Source organism: Plodia interpunctella, chromosome 9, assembly GCF_027563975.2.
Source record: "Plodia interpunctella isolate USDA-ARS_2022_Savannah chromosome 9, ilPloInte3.2, whole genome shotgun sequence".
NCBI lineage: Eukaryota > Metazoa > Arthropoda > Insecta > Lepidoptera > Pyralidae > Plodia > Plodia interpunctella.
This window is the reverse complement of record NC_071302.1, coordinates 2409729-2430948: the sequence shown is the minus strand read 5'-3', so window position 1 is coordinate 2430948 and position 21220 is coordinate 2409729. Positions and strand designations below refer to the sequence as shown.

The following is a 21220-nucleotide window of genomic DNA, read 5'->3' as shown; positions in this document are numbered from 1 at the left end:
ATAAATCAATCAATAACCTGGATTACACATGATGTTACATTTGATAAAATATTGTGTATTTTCACTTTCCATTGAAGTATTAATATGATGGTTAAGACATACTATTAGCTACCAACAGGAGCACAACCTGGATTATTTTAGATTAACCTGGGTCTTGTATGTTTATCTATAATGTATATGTTATAAGATATAATATCATTGTGTTAGTATCCTGTGTTAGTAACAGTCTCGAACTTTAGGGCTTCTTAATCTGTGTGAGTTGCCCATTTATATTTAATTATTGTGTTTAATAGGAGAGATGTTTGCCTAGCAGTGGGGCGGAATTAGTTTAAAAAAATGTTTAATAGAAGTTCAATGTTTCAGGTGACAGTATGTCTCGCAATAAAGACAAACATGAGGGCGCTAGTGGGCGCACGTACCACATCATGTCGGAGGCGGAGCGAGCATCTGGGCGCCGCGGTGGCTGGACCACGCTTGAGGTAACTAACATATTCCCATCTGACAGATAAACTGCTAGATAAATCTGCCCGATGTGATTGGCTAGTTAGCCAAACAATTCGAAGCACAATTTTCAATGTGTTCTGTTTGATATGTTACATATTGTCTATCGGATATCTTTATCAGCAAGCGGTGAAACAGGCATTTAATACTCCATTCCATACCTTGGAAGAAAATAATGAAACTCTTAAATACTAGCTGTGTTGCCTATCTTCCAAATTTCATCAAAGTCAGCACAGTGGTTTAACCGTGAAAGTCTGACAGGCACACTTTCGAATTTATAATAATAGTATGGATAAAGTTTAAATAAACATAATTATTTAACCTGCGGCGGGTAGTCCTCGCCATAGAATACGACCACTCCATGTCCCTGTGACGTACGAGATGGCCAAAGCATGAAAAACCCCCAAAAAGGTTTGACGTTAACCACTGGGCAGGCCGTAAAATATCCATTGGTAACAAAGTGGTGCTCCGTGGCAGAATGTATAAACTTGGTCTGTTACCAGGGTACATTTTGCAAAAGGGATACTTTTTTTTACTAAAGGGGCAATATGTGAAGAAAGAAAGAAAAACATTATGAGTCCATTAGAGAAAGACATTATGCAGGAGGCAGTGCGACGAAACGTCTTAAAGACCAGTTACCATCATCTCTAAGGGATCATTTTTAATTATAACAAGTCGAAATTTAAACGTTACAATTTAAATCATGCACGTATTGTTGCGACATGGCCTTTGAATCGAGGATAAAGTGAGATTAATCTCGTTGTAATGTTTAATAGTAGCGATTGTTCGTGAGAAAATTATACAGGTCTTATCATTGTTCTTGATTTATGTGGACAATGTAAATTAAAAAACAACAAGTGCAACAAGTTGACGTGCTAACCGATTGGAAATAAAATCGTACACATTAGGAACATTGGTTTGCCGAATTCTTGTTATGTATATGTATAATATATATCAAATGCTATAGTCTGTCCGGTCACCCACTGGTCACATCAGCCGTTGGGCCGATTTTGATGAAATTTGGAAATTATATAGTTAACGACCCGATGTTAAACTTAGCCTTTCGCAGGCGGAGCTGCGGGCAACAGTTAATATAACGACAAAAAGATGTCATTTATTTATATTATCATATGATAGCTTAGCTTTTACCCGTGGCTTCGCCCGCGTAAATTTCCCATGAGAACAATTACCTATAATATATATATTGTATTTATTTTTAGTGTATGTGCATTATCTGGTTTGACCTCAATATAGCATTACATGTATACAAAAATATGTCCTTCCTTGTATTCAAATAAATATGCCTTAATCTTCTAATTTCATGTAAATTCTTCTTGTTTATTTTGAAACGTAATTCTCGAGAACATTTAATTAAAAGGATAATAGTTACGAATTCTTTAAAACGAACTGAATTTTGTGACAATAAGTTGAGTACATACATAAGGCGTAATTGCAACATATATGAAAACTCAATTTCATATTTATGAATGTTATCTTCATAGAGGGAGAATTATGACGAAGATTACTTATAATTATTTCAAATCATGCTGTAATTGTTGTCAAAAGCCACTCGTATTTATATAATGAGTTAGTTTTCTTGACTTTGGTTATTAAAATATACAAAGTAAATAAATAACATTTTGCCGCCAAATGTTTATTTATCAAACAAACCATATTGAGATCAAATCTCGTGTGAATGGCCTTTAAATGGGTGCATTAAATTAATAGATCAGGTTCCATGAATAACTTAGGTCTGTTTTGGTGTCCCAACTAACTACACGTGAAAGGACCACGCTACACAAAACAGAAAAGTGTTATACGTATTTAATGAATTGCTTACCAAAATACTTAATTAGGTAAGCATTTAACGGGTTGAATCACTTAGTACTAATATCAAACGACTTTTACTAAAATAAGTCCTATTATAGCCTTTTCAGTTCAAATATTCCAGTTTAGCCAATATATTTATTCAATTAGTTCGCTTTTGTGGGTTTACGTTGCCAGATGGCGGTAGTCAATGACTTTAGATTTACTTAAAGATAATCTGACACCATTATATCTTATCTAGATGAATCACATTTAACAATTGATGACAATATAATAAAATATGTTTTGGATGGTTCACGTGATCTGTTTATCCTAAACAGATCAACAGTCTAATAAATATTATTTCTTGTTATAAAGGCTAACGTTGAATTATTGAAAAAAAATTGTCTGTTAGAAAGTATACTTATAATTATCTTTTATATAAATTTCTTTTTTTGTTGTCAGAGCAGTTGATTACACGGATTTTGATGGCCAAAATTTTCGATTTAGTCAACTGTGACTACATTACGTTAAAATTGAACTTTTGAAATAAAAATCACGTCATATTAGAGAAGATTTTATTAGAAAGCATATAGGTAGTTTTGGTTTTATACGATGTTGTCACAGCAGTTGACTACACGCATTATGGTGGCAACCGATTTCGATTTAGTCAACTGTGACTACATACACGCTACATACACCAACATGTGTGGCATAGTTTGTAAAGATCAATTATTATTCTAAAAAAATTGTTAAAAATAAAATGAACTAGCGCCTATTGTTTGACTAGATAGGGCCCTAATAATAATAATACATGCATATTAAAGTATCGTTAAGTTAGTATCCCATAACACAAATCTCCAACTTACTTTGGGGCTAGCTCAATCTGTGTGATTTGTCTTTATATATTTATTAAAATCGTAACTTAACCAATTTCAGGTAACAGGAGGTGTGCGCGCACTGGCGCCCCAACTGTTCCAACTGACGCACCTGACCGCGCTGTATCTGAACGACAACTCCCTGCAGCGGATCCCTCCCGACATCAGCCAGCTGGTGAATCTCCACACTCTGGACGTGTCCAACAACAAGCTGCGCTCGCTGCCAGCCGAACTGGGCGACCTTATACAGCTCAGGTGATTATATTGCTCTTTATGTATTTATTAAGATACACATACAGACAAATTACAATTTTGCATTTTTATACTTTTATACTTCGTAGACACAGAACTGAACTTATATTTCTATACAAAATTATACATTTTAATATTTACTGTCCAGAACCCTTGACACAAAAAAAAATGGTTGCCTGTAAAGTCGGTTTTACGGGCGAAGATTTTACGTGACAACGTCTTTTTACGCGCGCGGCAGACCGATCATAGTTGAGTGGGAGAGAGACGCAAGGCATTCGGCGGGCCTCTCTCTCGTTCGGTGACTCGTAACGTTACCGGGCGTTACACTTTTTCATAAGTGACTCCCAGCCGCAACCTAATTTAAGACGTTGTCACGTCAATAAATCTTAACACGAATTATCGATAGCGCAATCTTTTGTAGTTTTGTTATCCAGAAATAATATCTCCTTCAATAGTCCGCTGTGTAGATCTTACCATAAAGCTAATGGCTTGGATATCTTCGGCCAAAGCATCAGACAATTCCGAAATTCTGTAATTAGTCTGTTCCCCTAGAATTTGCATTACAATTGTTTTATCTTCTACTAATACTCTGTACAAGCTGCTGTTCTGTACAAACTGCTGTTTTGTGACATTTTCCTTCGATCTACTTACTTCTTTTATTAGTTATGTGAATTTATCTGAGTACTAATACTGTATATCATATACCTAATAATAATGATGATCATGCTGTGTACACTAAATTGGGCACGTTACTTGTTACTACAATATTTTAAAAATCCTTACATTAATTAAAAAAGGAAGTCCCTTTGTCGCTTCTGTCTGCACGCGATAAACTCATTTTTGTACAGTTTTCACTTAAGAGAAAGTACCTAATGAATGAAGGGAATCATAATACGTTCTACATACATACAAAATAATTAATAATGGTTTTATCTGAGCGAAGACGGGACTGGCTGCTAGTAAAAATAACATTTAGAAAACTCGACTATGATATATAAACTATATATTTTATAACTTGCCTGACTTCACCCCTCCTTGGGAATTTAGATGCACCTAAATCATTTCCATATCTAGTTCTATGTTCACCTACTGGCCATTTTAATTCGTTATTTTCTTTCCAACCAGTTTAACTAAATACAGTTAAATTGACTTCTAAATACTATTTATTTTTTTTAAATAGCTTTTTCTTAATTTTTTCAATGTTCTATCAAAAATATAAAAGGAATTTTGAGATTTTGTAAGTATAGTGTCAATAAGCGCACCATAGTCAGATGCATCAATTGAACATACAAATAAATTCCAATCACAACGCGACCTTGTTCCTATCATCAAACAATGAACTATTTGCTCATTTACTTGCAAATCGTTGACCCTGCTTGAATGCTGCATTGTGTTCAGTACAATCAACTGCATCTCAAGATGGAGATGAAACTATTTTTCCCGTATCGTGTGGGTGATAAAAGTCATTAGATATATTTTAAAAGTAGCCAATGATCGCCTACTAGTCGCAAATGACTAATAAAGTCGACTCATTTCACCTGGGTGATATTCCATTTTGTGCACCTGGTTCATATCTATCACATGGGTGTACTAAATGGAATAAACAGTTAAATTACCCGACAGATCTTATGCAGCGGTAATAACGGCGACTTTGTAGTCAAATTTAAGTAGCTTAAATGAATTTTCTACACCCTAATCAAGTGACGATTGCTTCTTAATTTGACAGTATATGTCACGGAGGCATTGACCTATGACAAGCTCTTAGTGGCAATGGCAAGCATGTAACCGAATACAGATTGCCGGCATTTGACCCTAAAGTTATTTTTTTTAACTATCTTATCCTAGCGTGACCCGGGTTTTATTATTAGGTGTGAAGGGTGCAACTTTTTCTTTCCCTTATTTATTCGTATTCGGTTGGCGAAATCAATTCAGAACTTCTTCGGCTTGCCTCTTCTGACGGAGTCAGGGTGTAACATGATCTGATCTTGACAGAAGAAGCTCGATTTAAGTTCGCTGTGGTAATACAGGAGAGACATGCTGCATGATGATTATCCAATTATATAACAAGGCTGACCGACCGATATGAAATTTTGAATGTTGATGACTTAAAAAAAAACGATGCATAAAAGTGCACTACACGCTATCGATTGCCGAACTCAGACAGATGCTGACGCAAATGAACAAACATTACATGTATGAGAGTTTTTATTTATCACAAGAAAATTTATTTAGCTGGCCAAACTTAGTACATCAGTGTGTGGTCTTAAAAGCAAATCTTCACATTAGTTGTTTACAACTGCAGCCGTTAGATGGCGGTTTTCGTAATAGACGTGTCGGATGTTTTCAGGTGACTTGGAACAAATCTGATATGTCACTCGAATAATTGTTAACTCGATCTGATGATCTACAATTTACTCCTTTTTTGATCAGTATTGTAAAAAAAAATTAAGAACAGACTTTGCTAAAAACCTCTATCTCTCATCTCCGCATGTTCCGGCTATATTCGGGGCTGTGACACCTTGAAGACCGGGGTCAGAGTAAAAAATAACCTTAAAATTTAAACATTGCTAATTTACAACCGGCCGAATTTATTTATTTTTGTACATAACCAAAACCACGGTATAATAAAGAGTACCTACTTTAAATCTGTTATTTCAAGTTATTTTTTTACAAATAATATAATTTCTTAATTATTAGGTTTTATAGCTTTATACTTAGTTACAATCGCATATCCTATGCCATATAAGAGATTGTGTAATTAGCTTTAGATTGGTGAATGTAGAAATGGATAAAAGTATTGTTGACTTAATAAATAAATAAAAAGTATGTACTACCTACGTAAAAAAATTTAGCTCATCGCTCGCCATCAATTGAGCCATGTTGCTATTCATAATCGTATCACAGTGTGTACCAATATAGTAGAGTTATCAATGATACCTTTATAATTTAAATTCCAACAAAAGCGTTATAGGTATAACCATAAATGCTGATGTAAACACATAAACTACGTCATCGCTTATTAAAGTGGCTTTTTATGCGGCGATCGTCCTTAAACACAGCATTTTAGTGGAAATTTAAAATGGGACGTGCATGAATGCATCGTACTGCGGTTTTAAGAGGATATGTCTACTCTTGTTAAATTAATGCACCTAATTTTGAACGCGTGTAAACATGTTGGAGTATATTTTGGGCTATTGTTTTCGAGACTAATTTGTTGTGTTTAAAATGTTTAAGTAATTATTTCAGACGTTTGGATTCTTTCTGGAAATGCAGTCCCATTTGACTACATCATTGGAAGTTTGAAACGATAATAATTATTATATAATTATATTTCTAGATATTTTTTCATTTTAATTTGTTTGCCTACGAAGTGCCAACCAATGATCATAAAATTATTACATAAATTAGATACTTATAACTTAGGTTCACAAGTACATATTACAATGTTTAAAAATATTGATCTTCAACCTTACATGTGTAATGATTTCGGTCAAAAACCCAGACGGTCGTCCGTATATCTCTACTTCAAAATTATGAATATAAATATTGACAGCAAATATAAAGGTTCTAATTTTTGTCACTTACACATAGTGCGACACTTGTACTTGGACATTCAGAACAACAATTTATGAAACTTATTCCTCTACAAAATGTTTATTTTAGAAAGTCGTCGTCGGTGTGAAGTGGAGGAGAAATAGTAGGAAACTCCTGTGGGCTCTCCGACGCTCGACGGTTGGGGAAGAAACCGGAATAGCGCTCAGATGAAAGAGAGATGTATTGATTGTATTAAGATGACGTGTGCAAGCGGTACAGACTTACAGGCTCGTTTGTTAGGTACATGTCTGACTATTTTGCATTCTCAAAAAAAAAAAAACCTTTTCTTTTTTAATCGAGTGCGCAGTGTACATTATGTTTTAACACTTTATTCTCAAGCCGTTTGCAAAGTACGATCGCCGCACAAACAGCATGGCTGATTTGAAAAACAAAAGAGCGTTTAGGTATGTAAGGTCGTTGAACTCGCGTGTTGTGATAACTATGTAAATTATCGTTTATTTGTAAACACGACGCGAGCACGTCTGTAGACATTTTGTTATCTTATCTACGCTAAAATTATAAAGGGATCTGTTTGTGTGCAAATTTAATTTGGCAAAGTTATAAAGACGATACGAAAATTCATGTTTCTTTCGTTTGCTATGGAACTTCAAAGGGAATGCTGTTCCTTATGACTTTAAAGTACCTATCTATAAAATCATCAACCCAACTAGATGTTAATTCTATTAAGATTTCTGACTGTTTTGACGATATCTGCTGAAGTCTAGAACCTAGTCCTCTTTTAAGTTAAAAAAAAATTGTTACGTTTACTTGTGTGAATACCTACGTCTACTGCCACTAGATAGCAGTATTCGTAAAAGCAATGTCAGATGCCTTTAGTCTACTGGCATAAAATCAGACACCAGTGTTAGCAATTAGGTACACACTCGATAAGAAGTTAAAATAATTATAGGTAGGTACTATAATATTACACGTTAATGTGTCTAAGCTTCTGTATTTATAATATTAGAAATTAAAATAATCGAATTTCATTTTTTTTTTACAAAAATGTAATTTTGACACAAACTTTCGTCGGAGGGATCTTGTTTCATTCAACGCGTGACATAAAATGTCATGCCTGTGCGGTAAACGGATGAGGAGTTCCGATCATTGGGAAACTGGTCTACCATTAGACTTATCACTATGAACTGCCATTGTATTGGAACTAAAGCCTATATTTCTTGACATAAAATTTGTATTAATATTATCTTCCTTGTATTAGGAAAATTAGACAGTTACCATAGCATACGGAGTGTTTAATATTTTTTATGTGTCTGCGTAAGTGTTATGTTTAACATGGTTAAAATATTATTCAGTAGGTACATGAATTTATATACTTCCTTTCGTATATTCGCCATGACCGACCATGACATAAGTAGGTATTTGGGAAACTATAGGTGAGAAGTCAACGTGTCAATGGATAACAATAGATTTTCAGTGTTTCAATAGGGTTTAAAGATTATTATTATACACAACCGTTAACGAATTTCAGGCCATTTGAAAACATTTAACGTGTAGTTTCTATGGGCTTTTATAGGTTTAAATTATTTTTTCAATTCTAATATAGAGAAGGACCCAGTGTATCAACTCGTGCACAGTTACAATGAGAGGTACATAGACATCGCGTAAACGGACGTTGATAATTCCCTTCGGTAAAGGGCGGAGCTATGGAACCACTTACCTCACTCGTCTGCCTCAGCCCCGTGTATCTAGAGCATTTGTTAGAGAAAATGTAATAAGGCGCCACCTCTTTATTTTTGCTTCGAAGTTTTAATGTCTGAAGATTACACTAAACCGTTGGAAAATTTTAACTTTGAATAATTTAGTGTTTATTTAAAATGTAGTTTCTTTAAATTTGTTTGTATAAAATTCATGCCAAATTAAGGAGGTTAACAGAAAACAATTTTTTTTAGGTTATTATTATAAGTTGCGACAACAGCCTTTCTAGAAGTTTTCGAAAATGCACGGATCGGTCAACATCAACTCTAAAATTAATCTAAATATTACACTTCACTGTTGTTGAATTAATTAATCTATTGCGTCAAGCAGGGTAGAATTAATTCTATAGATAATATTATGATGTCACATGTTGACATTTGACTCTCACTAGGTAAGCCCTCCGGAACAATCAGTCCACTTTCCCGTGTGGTCGTAATTTGGATATCTGGTCTACTCTCGCAATCTAATCAGAGGACTAACCAGCTAATTCGATTCCAGAGAGCTCCACCTCCACAACAACTACCTCCGGTTGTTGCCGTACGAGCTCGGCAAGTTGTTTCACCTGCAGATGTTGGGACTACAAGGGAATCCGCTAAGCAAGGAGATGCTGTCCATATACAACGATTGCAATGGCACAGCGAAGCTGCTCACGTATATGCTGGACAATTTGCAAGGTGAGTCTTATCTGCGTTCGGGGCTTGTGACGCCGCGGATCCCGTGGTCAGCGTAAAAATTAACCTAATACCAATAATCGGCTACGCGACTGGATGTAAAATAAACTGCATATAGGTATTTAAATACTAAAATACTATAATCAAATGTCATTTTAATTGATCAGTTTTATTAATTACGAGATTTACTATTTTTTAGGTCTCATTAAAGTATATTAGAAATGCTTTTTGACTCCAAAATCCATGACGTCACATCACAAAACATCACTGTCATACAAGCTCCATATAACATTTTGTTTTTGACTTTAGAAAAAAGTATCTCATTTGGCAAATTAGTAGGGAATTTAGAAGATTCAGCTGTGATTTTACAACTGCTCACCTCAACCCTCCTCGAGAGTGTTCGAGTTTCCTATCAGCTGCCTAGGCTATATATCTCATTGTCGCCTCGTGCAATATCCAAGAATGGATATGGAAACTAAGAAAGCGATGGGCTCCAACGTCTACTGAAGAAGAAAACGCTAGAGAGAATTTGGAAGGTAAGGCTTTTGTTAGCTACAACTTTAGTGTTTTAAAATGTGCAAGGCCAAATAACTGCTAACAATCTTGATATGTACTCGAAAAGATTAGAGTTGGTTCAAACTAATCTATATATTTCTCATTTACAACAAAGTACTGCATAAGAAACACTATTTTATTCAACGCATTAACATCCAAACTAGTATTATAAATGTGAAAGTCTTCTGTCAGACTTTCACGGCTAAACCACTGGGTCGATTTTGACGAAATTTGAAAATTCTATATCTTTTCCACGACATGACTCGGGGGTAGATGTAGCTGCAGGCAACAGCTGGAACATTATATAACGTACATCTAATTTGGCTACTATTAAACTACGTATTATATTGAAGTAACTGTTTACCCGTGACTTCGCCCGCTTAAATTCCCTCGGGAACAGTTTATTCTTCCTTAAAATACACACAGCGCCATCTAGTGTTTTTATATTTGGTGCCACTTATAAATAGAACATAGGATTTTCACAAATCTCACGGGAACAATAGGTTTTCCGGGTTGAAAGGTACCCTATGTCCTTTTCCATACTTTTAATTATATATATGCGAAATTTCAAAAAGATTGGTTGAGTAGATAGCGCGTGAAGAGGAAACAAACTTACTTTCGCATTTATAATATTAGTTGGTATTATATTATACAGTTTATAATTATTGACAATGATCTTACGCAAAGTCAATAATACAATACTGCTAATTATGCTACTTGTGTACTAAGAGCATAGTATTTACTATTCACACACGTTCCAAAATCGTGCTACCTAATATTCGATTGTGTATAGATTGAACATTGTTCCATTATAGAAAATCACTTGTAGTGGGTTGCACCGGCAATTTCGACCTGCGCATAGAAAGGCTAAGTACGCCGTTTTGTCGAAACATCAGCGGCGCGCGGGTTAAAGTCATAATGTCAAAGTTGACTGGTGCAATTCACCCTTAGTCGAAAATTTTCTTTCGCAAATCGATTGCAATATCAAGTGTAACCGCAAAAGGTCACGGACACAAATATAATTTTCGTGAAAGTGATTTTACTAACCCATTTTTTGTTGGACATGATTTAAGCAAACCGGGTTACTCAAATCGACCGTTTAAATCATCGTGACCCGTGCTTTTTGATAGTAGATACAAAATCTACGCCAATAATAAAGCTATGCTGTTTTTGTCACGATTGTAAAACATTGTGTCTACCATTTTGTTATAGCCAAAGTCGAAGTGCTTATTCAGAAATTAGACCTTCACAGGCACGTCAAGTTCCGCTGGAATCACTACTATCTATTACAAGTTTATTTGTTAGACAAATTAAAAACCCCGACTTTCAATATTCATTTCGCTACAACTTTTGAAGGGCTGAACCGGTTTTCATGAAACTTGACTAAGAGCTCTCGGGATAAAATTATCTATGACACTAAAAAAACTAAACGAAAATCGGTCCATCCGTGTGGGAGCTAGGATGACACAGACAGACACGTTAAACTGTAACACCCCTCTTTTTGCGTCGGGGGTTAGAAATTAAATCCGTTGCGTAGTTCAAAACATGCATACAAAGGGACAGGGCAAGAAGCGACTTCGTTTTATACTATGTAAATATAAATATATACGGACAAATCACACAGATTGAGTTAGCCCCAGATTAAGTAGAAACTTATGTATATGATACTAACTCATCTACGAGTATACTATATTCTATAACATAAAAATAATATCATTTTCATCTTGATATGTAGTAATGATAGTGATGCAATATATATTCGAGTGTAATCTTATAACTTAATTTTAAAGCAGATATCTTCAACTGATTGATCTGAAATTTTGTGTACACGTTTAGCGACCTAAAGATGCACCCAGCATCGGCTCCCGACGAGGGAACTCCTGAATAGTTTGCACGGACATGATTCATTGTCACGCGTTGAATGCAACAAAACCTCTATGACAGTAAAAGCTTAATTTTTGTAAAAACCTAATTTAAATCAGCGATTTTAATCAATACCAATAGTGTTTTTAGTCACCCACTTCCATATTGAAATCGTTGACACGGATCGTTCGGAAACCTGACATCGCCCCGCTGCGTCACAACAAAGCGTTCACGCGCGCCTTCGAATCGTGCAAAATACAAATGAAAGTCAACAGCAGACCAAATTCAAAGGCAAAAACATCGTGATTGGCGCAATCTGTATGACAATAAAAGAGATACGATTGTCTCACTCCGACACAATAGCGTTGGAAAGTGTGGGAAGACGGTCGTCCCGGTAATTAATTGTTTTAGTACTGTTTGAACTGATTTCGCACCCACTGCCGATTGGAGACTCATAATTGGGACTAAAACATCTTGAAATTATTATATATCTTTAATTACTAGATGCATAATAATTAATTTAATTACTAGATACATAAAAATTAATGAAATTAAGTAGGTACCCGAAACAGACAATGTTTTTGTTTCAGAATATTAATTTAATTTTGTACATTTAAAACCCAAAATATGCAAGATATTTTAGAGAATTACTTTATGTCTAAATTGTAGTAAGTACTAGTTCTTAGATAGATTAACCTTTTCGTAACACAGTAAGGGCCAAATGATGGATAATAATCCTCAGTTGACCCTTTACATTATCATTTATGACATATTTCAGTATTCACTAGCTTTAGGAATTGGTTATGAGGTAACCGGTTGAGTGGGCGCGAACCTCCCAACCGTTACTACGGGCAATCGGAGAAATTTATGGAAATAGCCCAGTAATATCGAAGTGAAAAATTGATTGTATTGATTCGTATTATATTGCTGTAGTAATAAAGCATCTCGTTGCTTGTACAGATTTATTATGTGGTATTCCAGTCACGATTGCCGATATTAATTATCTATGTGCAATAAACTTTAGAGTTTAATTTTCTTTGCAACGACAATATTAGTTGGTGTTGGTGTTCGTGTAAATGTAAACCCTTTTTGGCGCGAGTAGGTTATGTCCGAATGTAATAAATATTATGACTAATAACAGAGCATCCTCTATACAACGCAAATTAATGTACAAAGCAAAATTTTGAATAAATGCACAGAATAAAAACGGAAATTCATAAAAGATCATTTTTATGCATTTGACAAGTTTAGATAAATGTTCAAATAGTGCATTTTTATTATGGGAAGAAAATGCATAATAAATGCAGACGGCAACATTGATCATTCGTTGCAGAGAAAACATGTACAAATTGAAGTTAATCAAAATCTAGAATTATATTGTGAAACTGTAGACTTTCATCGATTTACATATATAGAAACAAAATAATCATTAAGTTGTTTCGGAAACGTTTCATCAATTTTTATTCTGTACTCATTTTTTACCTGACTGTCAAAGAAAGGGTAATGTTTTTTGCCTTTATTTACGGCACACAGGATACGGAACTATATTTCATAAGTTACATAATTATTACAACAAATAGACATTCGTAAGGTTGAACAAACAGTTGATACCCATCTTGAGCCTATATTAGGTTTAATTGTGTCGCCCGTTTCCTGATTAGCCGGTTATGTCAAGGATGACCTTGCTAATTTGGTCGAGTTACGCTTTTATAATCCGAATAAGGAAAGGAGACGCTTCCTCGTTGGTTTTGAGGTTTTTAAATAGTTGTTTTTTCCTTGAAGCAAGTTCACATGTATCTCTGTGCTTTGCCTTAACGTACAAGAAACCGGGAAGGAAGGGGTTATTTTTGTGTTCAGTACGTCGAAATCGATTGATTCAATCGAAGGAAAATGCGAAATCGAAAGAAAATGAAAATGCATTGTATTCTTTTAGAATTTGAATTCTCTGTTAAAATGATTAAAATTACGATGGAAAGATAAGGGAATAAATTTTGACACAACCACAACGAGCAATAAAAACGAAATTTAACGATTCACGTGTTTTAAACTTTATCATAATGGGTGTGCTCTTTCGTGGTCTCCATGTGAAATAAATGTCAAAGGTCAAGTGTGATGTCCCAATCATATTTTAACAGTATGGTTTTTTTGCCATCTGTCAGTCGGTAGTTTTCCTTGAAAACCTTTAAGTGATTACATTTATAATATAAAACAGTACCGTATTAAATATTTTTTGTGAAACATATTTTGGACAAAATGGACTCACACCAATCAAAATCAAATACCGAAATTAAATAAGGCTATAATAGAAATTGGGCAAATATGAATGTAAATATATATATATATCTTTTTTCTTTAGATACATTCGCGATGTAAATAAAAATTAGTTAGTTTTTAGATACTTTATTTTTCTTTTTTGTTAGCTATTTCAAGCTACATAATCTTTTAAGCTCAAAAAATGTTGTACTTTTAATTTTAATTATTCAACATAAGTATGTACGGTTTGCTTGAGGGGCTAATTTGGAACGATTTAGTTTTTAACTTTGCCATGTGCATGCAAGATGTGCAAATTGTGCAATCATCCAAATATGGTCAGCGTCAATTTAGCATTAGTCATGGTGATTACTAGATATAGTGCCTAAATAAATATACATTTAATATAAGTCTCCCGGATTTGAATGACCGCTAGCTGACCTTTTAGCAAGATTTTAGAGCATTTGCAAACGATAATACTGCCAATCAAAAATGTCTGGCATGCAACATAAAGTATAAAATATTATGGTCCAACCGTAGCATTGTAGAACAGGTTTTTTACAAAAATGACATTTTTGCAACAGGCGTTACTGTCGTTAGAGAGATCTTGTTGCTGAATGCAAATCGCGTGACACAAAAATTTTGGTAAAATTGGTATGAACCTGATTTGGGAGGGAGGAATTTTAAACTATCTAGGGGCCTTAATATTCCCTCGGAATCACCGAGTTAGTGATAATGTTTTTAGAGCCGTATTCCTCGTAGTTGAGGGTGGTAGCCATTATGTAGCAAACACAACGAATTTCTTTATGTTAATATATGAAATATTAATTGAATGGTTTGCCGTTGTCTTCTACATCTAAAATAATAAATATATTATTATAACATAAATCCTCAACTTGAATGTAGGTTTCTTCAGTACCAGTTGCTTTGCAGGTCTTAGATAAACCTCTGTTTTCCTGAGGGGACTTTCAAAGTATGTCTGCACTGACTTCTGTCCTATTATGTCATCTGTCCCGTCCTCACACATATGCCCTATACTATATATATATTCATTAAAAGCTTCATCTTACGATCCACGACCAAGTTAAAATGGATAGCCTTCTTTAGCTTTTTCAACATAAGAAACCATTCGCAAATAATAATGTTACGAATAGGATACACGACGGCGATCGATGCGCAATGGCCGTGGCCCATGACAAACGATTGGATCGCAACCGGCGCCAGCGTCGACCGGAGTGAAAGTTTGCGCGAAAGTGAATCCGGAACCGCAATGACGTCAGGATTTGCGCAAGAGCACGTCGGTAGAGAGCCGTTGCGATATCTTGTTTTGCTCAGGCCAGAGGATCTCTTGGCGCCTTTTTTGTACGAGTGCAATGCTTTTGTGCGCCCGTTACGTGTGTTGACGCAACGCAATCGCTTTCTATGTTTTCGTTTTATTGGTATTTCATCATCAGCGTTTTTCTGCTCACTGCTGAACATAGCCTCTTTTCCGACACACCGTGCTCCTGTCTTATGCCTCTAGTCAATTTATGATCTCCGACCGTCAAGGAAATTGTACCTAGTATTGCTATTTCGATATATGCGACTTTCAGTATACTCCTGTCCGTCTCATTGCATATTGGTATTTTTTAAGCGTAAATAATGTGTTATAGTATCCCACTGGTGGACAGTGGGTGAAGACAAAAAATAACGATTTGCAGTAAGCGATTACCGAAATCTTGGATATTTGCAAAACAAAACGTACGCGTTGACCTTGAAGAAATTAAAGGCGAGACTTTACTTTTCACCATAGAATTATCAATATTATTTAAATCTGTTTTCATATACATATGAATGAATGAATGAATGAATGATTTATTTATAAACTTGCACGTATACAAAAATAATTTACCAGTTGGCTCCACACTAGGCTGCAAGCCTGTCCTGTGGCAGCCAAAAACATATTAACAATGTTGATTTAAAAAGCCAATGTCAATAAGGTTTATTACACATAATCATATTAAACTATACATATTTATGTACTACAAAAATTAAATGAGAAGATAGGGATAGACAAAGTATAAAGCTCACTTCAACGTCGTCCACAACAACTCAGTTTGAACACAGTCTCAGGTCATTAGTAGTGCTCTAACCAAGTGTTTATATTTTTCAGGGCTCACATTTTTTATGTTACACAAACGTATCATTTTGTTATAAATTAAATTTGAAACAAAAGGTTCAAACCGGTGTGCAAACACGCTATTAACGAGCGGTAACTCTACTCTAAAAATTCGCCTTCGGAGCAAGTCATTGTAGTTTGGCAGTTGTTGTACTTGTTTATGTTTATCCAATATTACCTTTAGGATGTAAAGTTTGTGTACACTCAGGACTTGTGCCTCTTTATATAGCTCGGAAGTAGGGTGTTTGAAAGGCTTACGCAAGATTACCTTCAGTATTGCTCTTTGTGCACGCTCCAGTTTGATGAGGTATGTCATTGATGATTGATGTTTATCTTAAGACTGCTTACTTACTTATTAGTCATCATACTTATTTATAGATGTCTAGTGAAACAATTTATCACTAGTAACTTTAGATAATGTTCATGTAACACCTTTCTAATTTTACTCTTCGGATTTTATTTACTGTCCCTTGCTTACAAAATATCACATTCTGCTTTATTAGTTCCGTATTTAGAAATGATTTCTGTTTGGTTGGTGTTAACTGAGTCTGATAAAAAACTAGTACACTTACTGTTAAGTGTAAATTTGTACCAAAGTTACCTTTAACTAACCTTCAGAAGAGATCATTTTGAAATCTTCGTTGTTTTTAATTTTTAGTTGTCGTAATTGGTGGATTTATATTCTACATTTACGACATTAATTTTGCATAAGAAAAAATAAGAAATGTTTATGATGCTAATAATTGAAAACCAATTTTAATGATAGCCATTTATTTTAGAAGAGTAACAGAGAAAATAGTAAAATTAATACCGTGCAATAAAACGCTCCTATACTTTTTAATTCATTGCAAAACTAAATTAATAAAGTAATAAATTAAGGTTTATTTTATTGCGTCAACTTTCTGTGAACCGAATCTTGCTTGGCTGGTACTTATCGGGTATATCACAACGAGAAAGTGGACAGTCGTAAACGTAATCTTTAAAGCTCTGTTTACACGGTATTATTGCTAAGGTTCATTTAATTTTTATTAACACGTTTTGCAATATTTCCATGCAAATATAACACGACGCATTAAAAAATGTTTTTTAGACAAAATTGTGCATTTAGTGAAAGGAAAATAACTTGCAAATAAATGTCTCACCAGTGGTATCACCAAATAAATGTATTCTATGTATTTCTAGCAAAATAACTATTAACCTTAATAATAGATTTGCTACAACTTTTTAATGGATATTGAAAGCCTTACAGAACAGATCTACTTCAACACTTTGTGAATTTAATTTTCTTAAGTCACAGTATAACAAACATTTCTAAAAGGAGAAATGAATACGATTAGTCATATTTTAAAATGTCTAAAACCTACCTCAATAATATTCATCATACTTATTTATAGATATTATCTGACGGAAAGAGAAAATTGACTAAGAATATAAAAATAATATTTTTAGATGTTATTATATTATTTCCATAGACAATTTCACATGCCACTAAGGCAACTAGAATTAGAACGAAGTCCTGTCCGTCCTGACTTCGTTCTAATTCTAGTCTCGTCAATTTTTGTCCGGGTAATTTTATTGTCAAAATTATTCTATACTTGTTGAGGACCGTAGATAAACTATCATAAAATATATATAGAGTATGGAGATAAAACATCACTTGTTTATTTCTATTATAATAAATACATTAAATCATTGACGGCCTCGGTGGCGCAGTGATAAAGTTTTTGCCACTACAATGAGATATCGGGTTCGATCCCCGGTCGGGTCATGATGGAAAATGATCTTTTTCTGATTGACCCGGGTCTTGGATGTTTATCTATTTATGTATTTGTTATAAAATATAGTATCGTTGAGTTAGTATCCCATAACACAAGTCTCGAACTTACTTTGGGGCTAGCTCAATCTGTGTGGTTTGTCCTAATATATTTATTTATTTATTATCATTACAACAATTGTACCATCTCAGAAATAACAACCAACTGTCATGATAACATTTTTCTCTTTTTAGTTGTCATGTTCTAGAGATTAAAACTCTTTACTCTAGTAATACTAGAGGCCTGTCGCGGCTTCGCTCGGGTAAACCATAATAAAAATAGTACCCTATGTTACTCCTGGAGGTTACGTTTATGTCTGTGCCAAATTTCATCAAAATCAGTCCAGTATTTTTCAGTTTATTAATTACAAATTAAAATACAAATCTTTTCTCTAATAAAATCGAATATTAGTATGCAAGTATGAATATATATTTAAAGGACTAAATCTCAAACAAAATCTTATTTACGCAACGGACCTACCTCAACGAGGATCGCTTTAGTCGCTTTAGTATACAAATGCAAATAAATCCTTAGAGCCTAGACGGCGCGGCGTAACGTAAAGCGGCGTCCTAGGTGAACGATAAATGCGGCAAAGCAGCGCGACCACATTTACCCGTTGAACAGACACACTAGCGAACTGGGCTGGCATTGCACGGAATCATTTGCGTATGTATAAAAGCTTCGGGAATAAATTGTCTAAATAACAGTGAAAACTGCATCAAAATCCAGTGCGTGGTTTGGAAACAGACAGACGCAGACTTTATTTTGTACTATGTAGTGATAGTGATGCCCAGCGTTGTATCGCTCACCTAGGACCTAGGACGCTGGGTAACAATGTCGAGCGTGCACCCGTTGCTGGGCGTCCCGGCCCTGAACGGTGCAAGGGCGGAGCGCCCTTCAGCGGACAAAGTCTAGAGGTCGCGGATGTACCCTTATTTCGTCCCTTCGGCTGTCATTGCGATAACGTGCGGTTTTTCGTGTTCCAACAAAAAGTTAACTTCGACTGATGGTCTTCGCGAAGTGTTTCTTTCAAACTGAATAACTAGGTCTATGTCTATTGTGCTCCTATTCCTATTTATATGTCCTATTTTATTTGTCTGTTCGTGGGCCAAAATATTTTAGGTTTCTAAACAGAATTTGAGATGCAATTTAACTTCATATTTATTATTAAAAAAAAACTCAGAATTATAAGCATTGTGAAAATCAAATTTTCCTACAAGATTTGATACTTACAAGTATATGTCCTTGGGTTCCGAACAGAAAAAAATCTTGTGCGAAACAATTATATTTTCCTTCCAAAAAGTTATCTATTTTCTGTAAAACCTTAATAACGCAAAACATGAATGTATGTATGATTGTGAACTGTTTGAATTTTCTTGAAAACTAACTGCCCGAAATTAAATTCTTTTAATGGTCACTTAAACGAAAACATTTAACGATTCTTAAGAAACATTGGCTTTCCATCAAAGTGCTAATTAAACCTTATACGGATTCGGGGCGAAGGGCGGAGGACGTTAGTGCAAGGGCGCTGCGCCCTTTGGCGTCTGAAGGTCACTCCATCCCTTCCACCAGACAAAATGTTTCAGAGTAATTTTTGTGGATACAACCGTAGCGTTGCCGAAACAATATTAGCATAGGAGAGCGCCATTGTTGCTTTTGCTAATACGGTTGAACGAGTTTGTTCTGTGTGTAGACGCTAAGTTAGGGTTGTCACATCACAGTCGAAAACGGTGTTAGAGAGAGTTCAAGAACATAGTTTTCTACCGGTTTTGTGCTGCGATTCAAAATAAATCATATTAAAATCAGCGATAAACTAAAAGTAGACTTTCAGTTTCGACGTCTTGTCAATTCGTCACACTTTTTTTTGTGTTAAGAAATCTTAGGCTTGCAACATTGGATCATTTTCGATTTTATCGGTTCTGATTTACAAATTAAGTCAGATTAATTAAGGCGTCTGAAAATCTCAGCAAAAATAAGGAAATGTTCGACTAAGGTCTCATAATAAACATATAATTGTGTGTAACGTCAACAAAACAATTAAATAGATTTCTTAATTTATAAAACGAATATATTAATATTTAACATTAGTTCCAATGATATTATATTTCTAGGTTATATATAAACTATGATACTGATCTTTGAATTGCATATGATAAACGCGGAAGAACTATCAATAATGTGCTAATTGGTAAATTTATGATGCACCTTGGGCATATCGATATTTTTTGTTTGACATTTTTTTTTAAGTCAGCCTAATTGACGGCCACAAGAAGCGAGCGAATAATGAATAGATTTGAATTTGAGATTTTTCGGTACGAGCTCCGTTGTTTACTTTTGAATATATATATATGACTGACGAGTGACAATCAACCTATCAAAAAATCTCATAAAGATTGTCAGGAGGATCTTCAACCCTAGAATTAATTTTTATAGGTATAGTATTTGAAATGAAATATTTTTGCTTTCTATTTTAATGTACTTAATCTATGTGATATTTTAGCCGTAGGCCCCCGAACCTTGCTTTTCGTTTTGTATCATTATACACATTGATGACACGCGCCGTTATGATGACAACGGGCAAGACATTGCCGGAACTTAATGCGTCTAAACACTCTCTCGCATCGTATCGGCATCTCTGTAGTTAACTAAGGCCTGATTATCAATTCCACGGAATTCTGACTTTTCATAAATGTTGCCAACATAGAAACAGCCGAACTGTGAACAGAAAACATGAGTAAAATAAAAAAATAACATATCATTAATTTTACGTTACTATGTACTATTGAAATAGCAATGAGATTTTTTAAATATCGTATTATCATATCTGTTATGATTATTTGGGATATCATTTTCCTTTGTCGGAATCCCAGTTTTGTGATTCACAGGTTACAAACTTTTATTCGGAAGGCCATTTTGTTAGATCTAAAAAGACTAGTTTGTTTTATTTTAGAAATTTTGACCACGAATCCACAAGGGAATCTGTCGGATGACAAACGAAAGGATCCTGATTATAACTGGCTGAATAAATATGTTTGTTTGTTTGTTTGTTTGTTTGTTTGTTTGTTTGTTTGTTTGTTTGTTTGTTTGTTTGTTTGTTTGTTTGTTTGTTTGTTTGTTATTATACTATTTTTTCCATTCAGTAAATCACATATGATCTTTCAT

At 34.6% G+C, this 21220-nt stretch overlaps 1 protein-coding gene across 1 annotated transcript in view; it reads left to right on the top strand.

Annotated features, from left to right (window-relative positions):
- Positions 1-21220, top strand: part of twin — a 137288-nt gene that overhangs the window by 2552 nt on the left and 113516 nt on the right. The window contains exons 2-4 of the mRNA XM_053749335.1: positions 364-479; positions 3247-3440; positions 9246-9421. Coding sequence (XP_053605310.1) covers positions 372-479; positions 3247-3440; positions 9246-9421 — 478 coding nt within the window. The 5' untranslated portion in view covers positions 364-371. The remainder of the gene's footprint in view (positions 1-363; positions 480-3246; positions 3441-9245; positions 9422-21220) is intronic.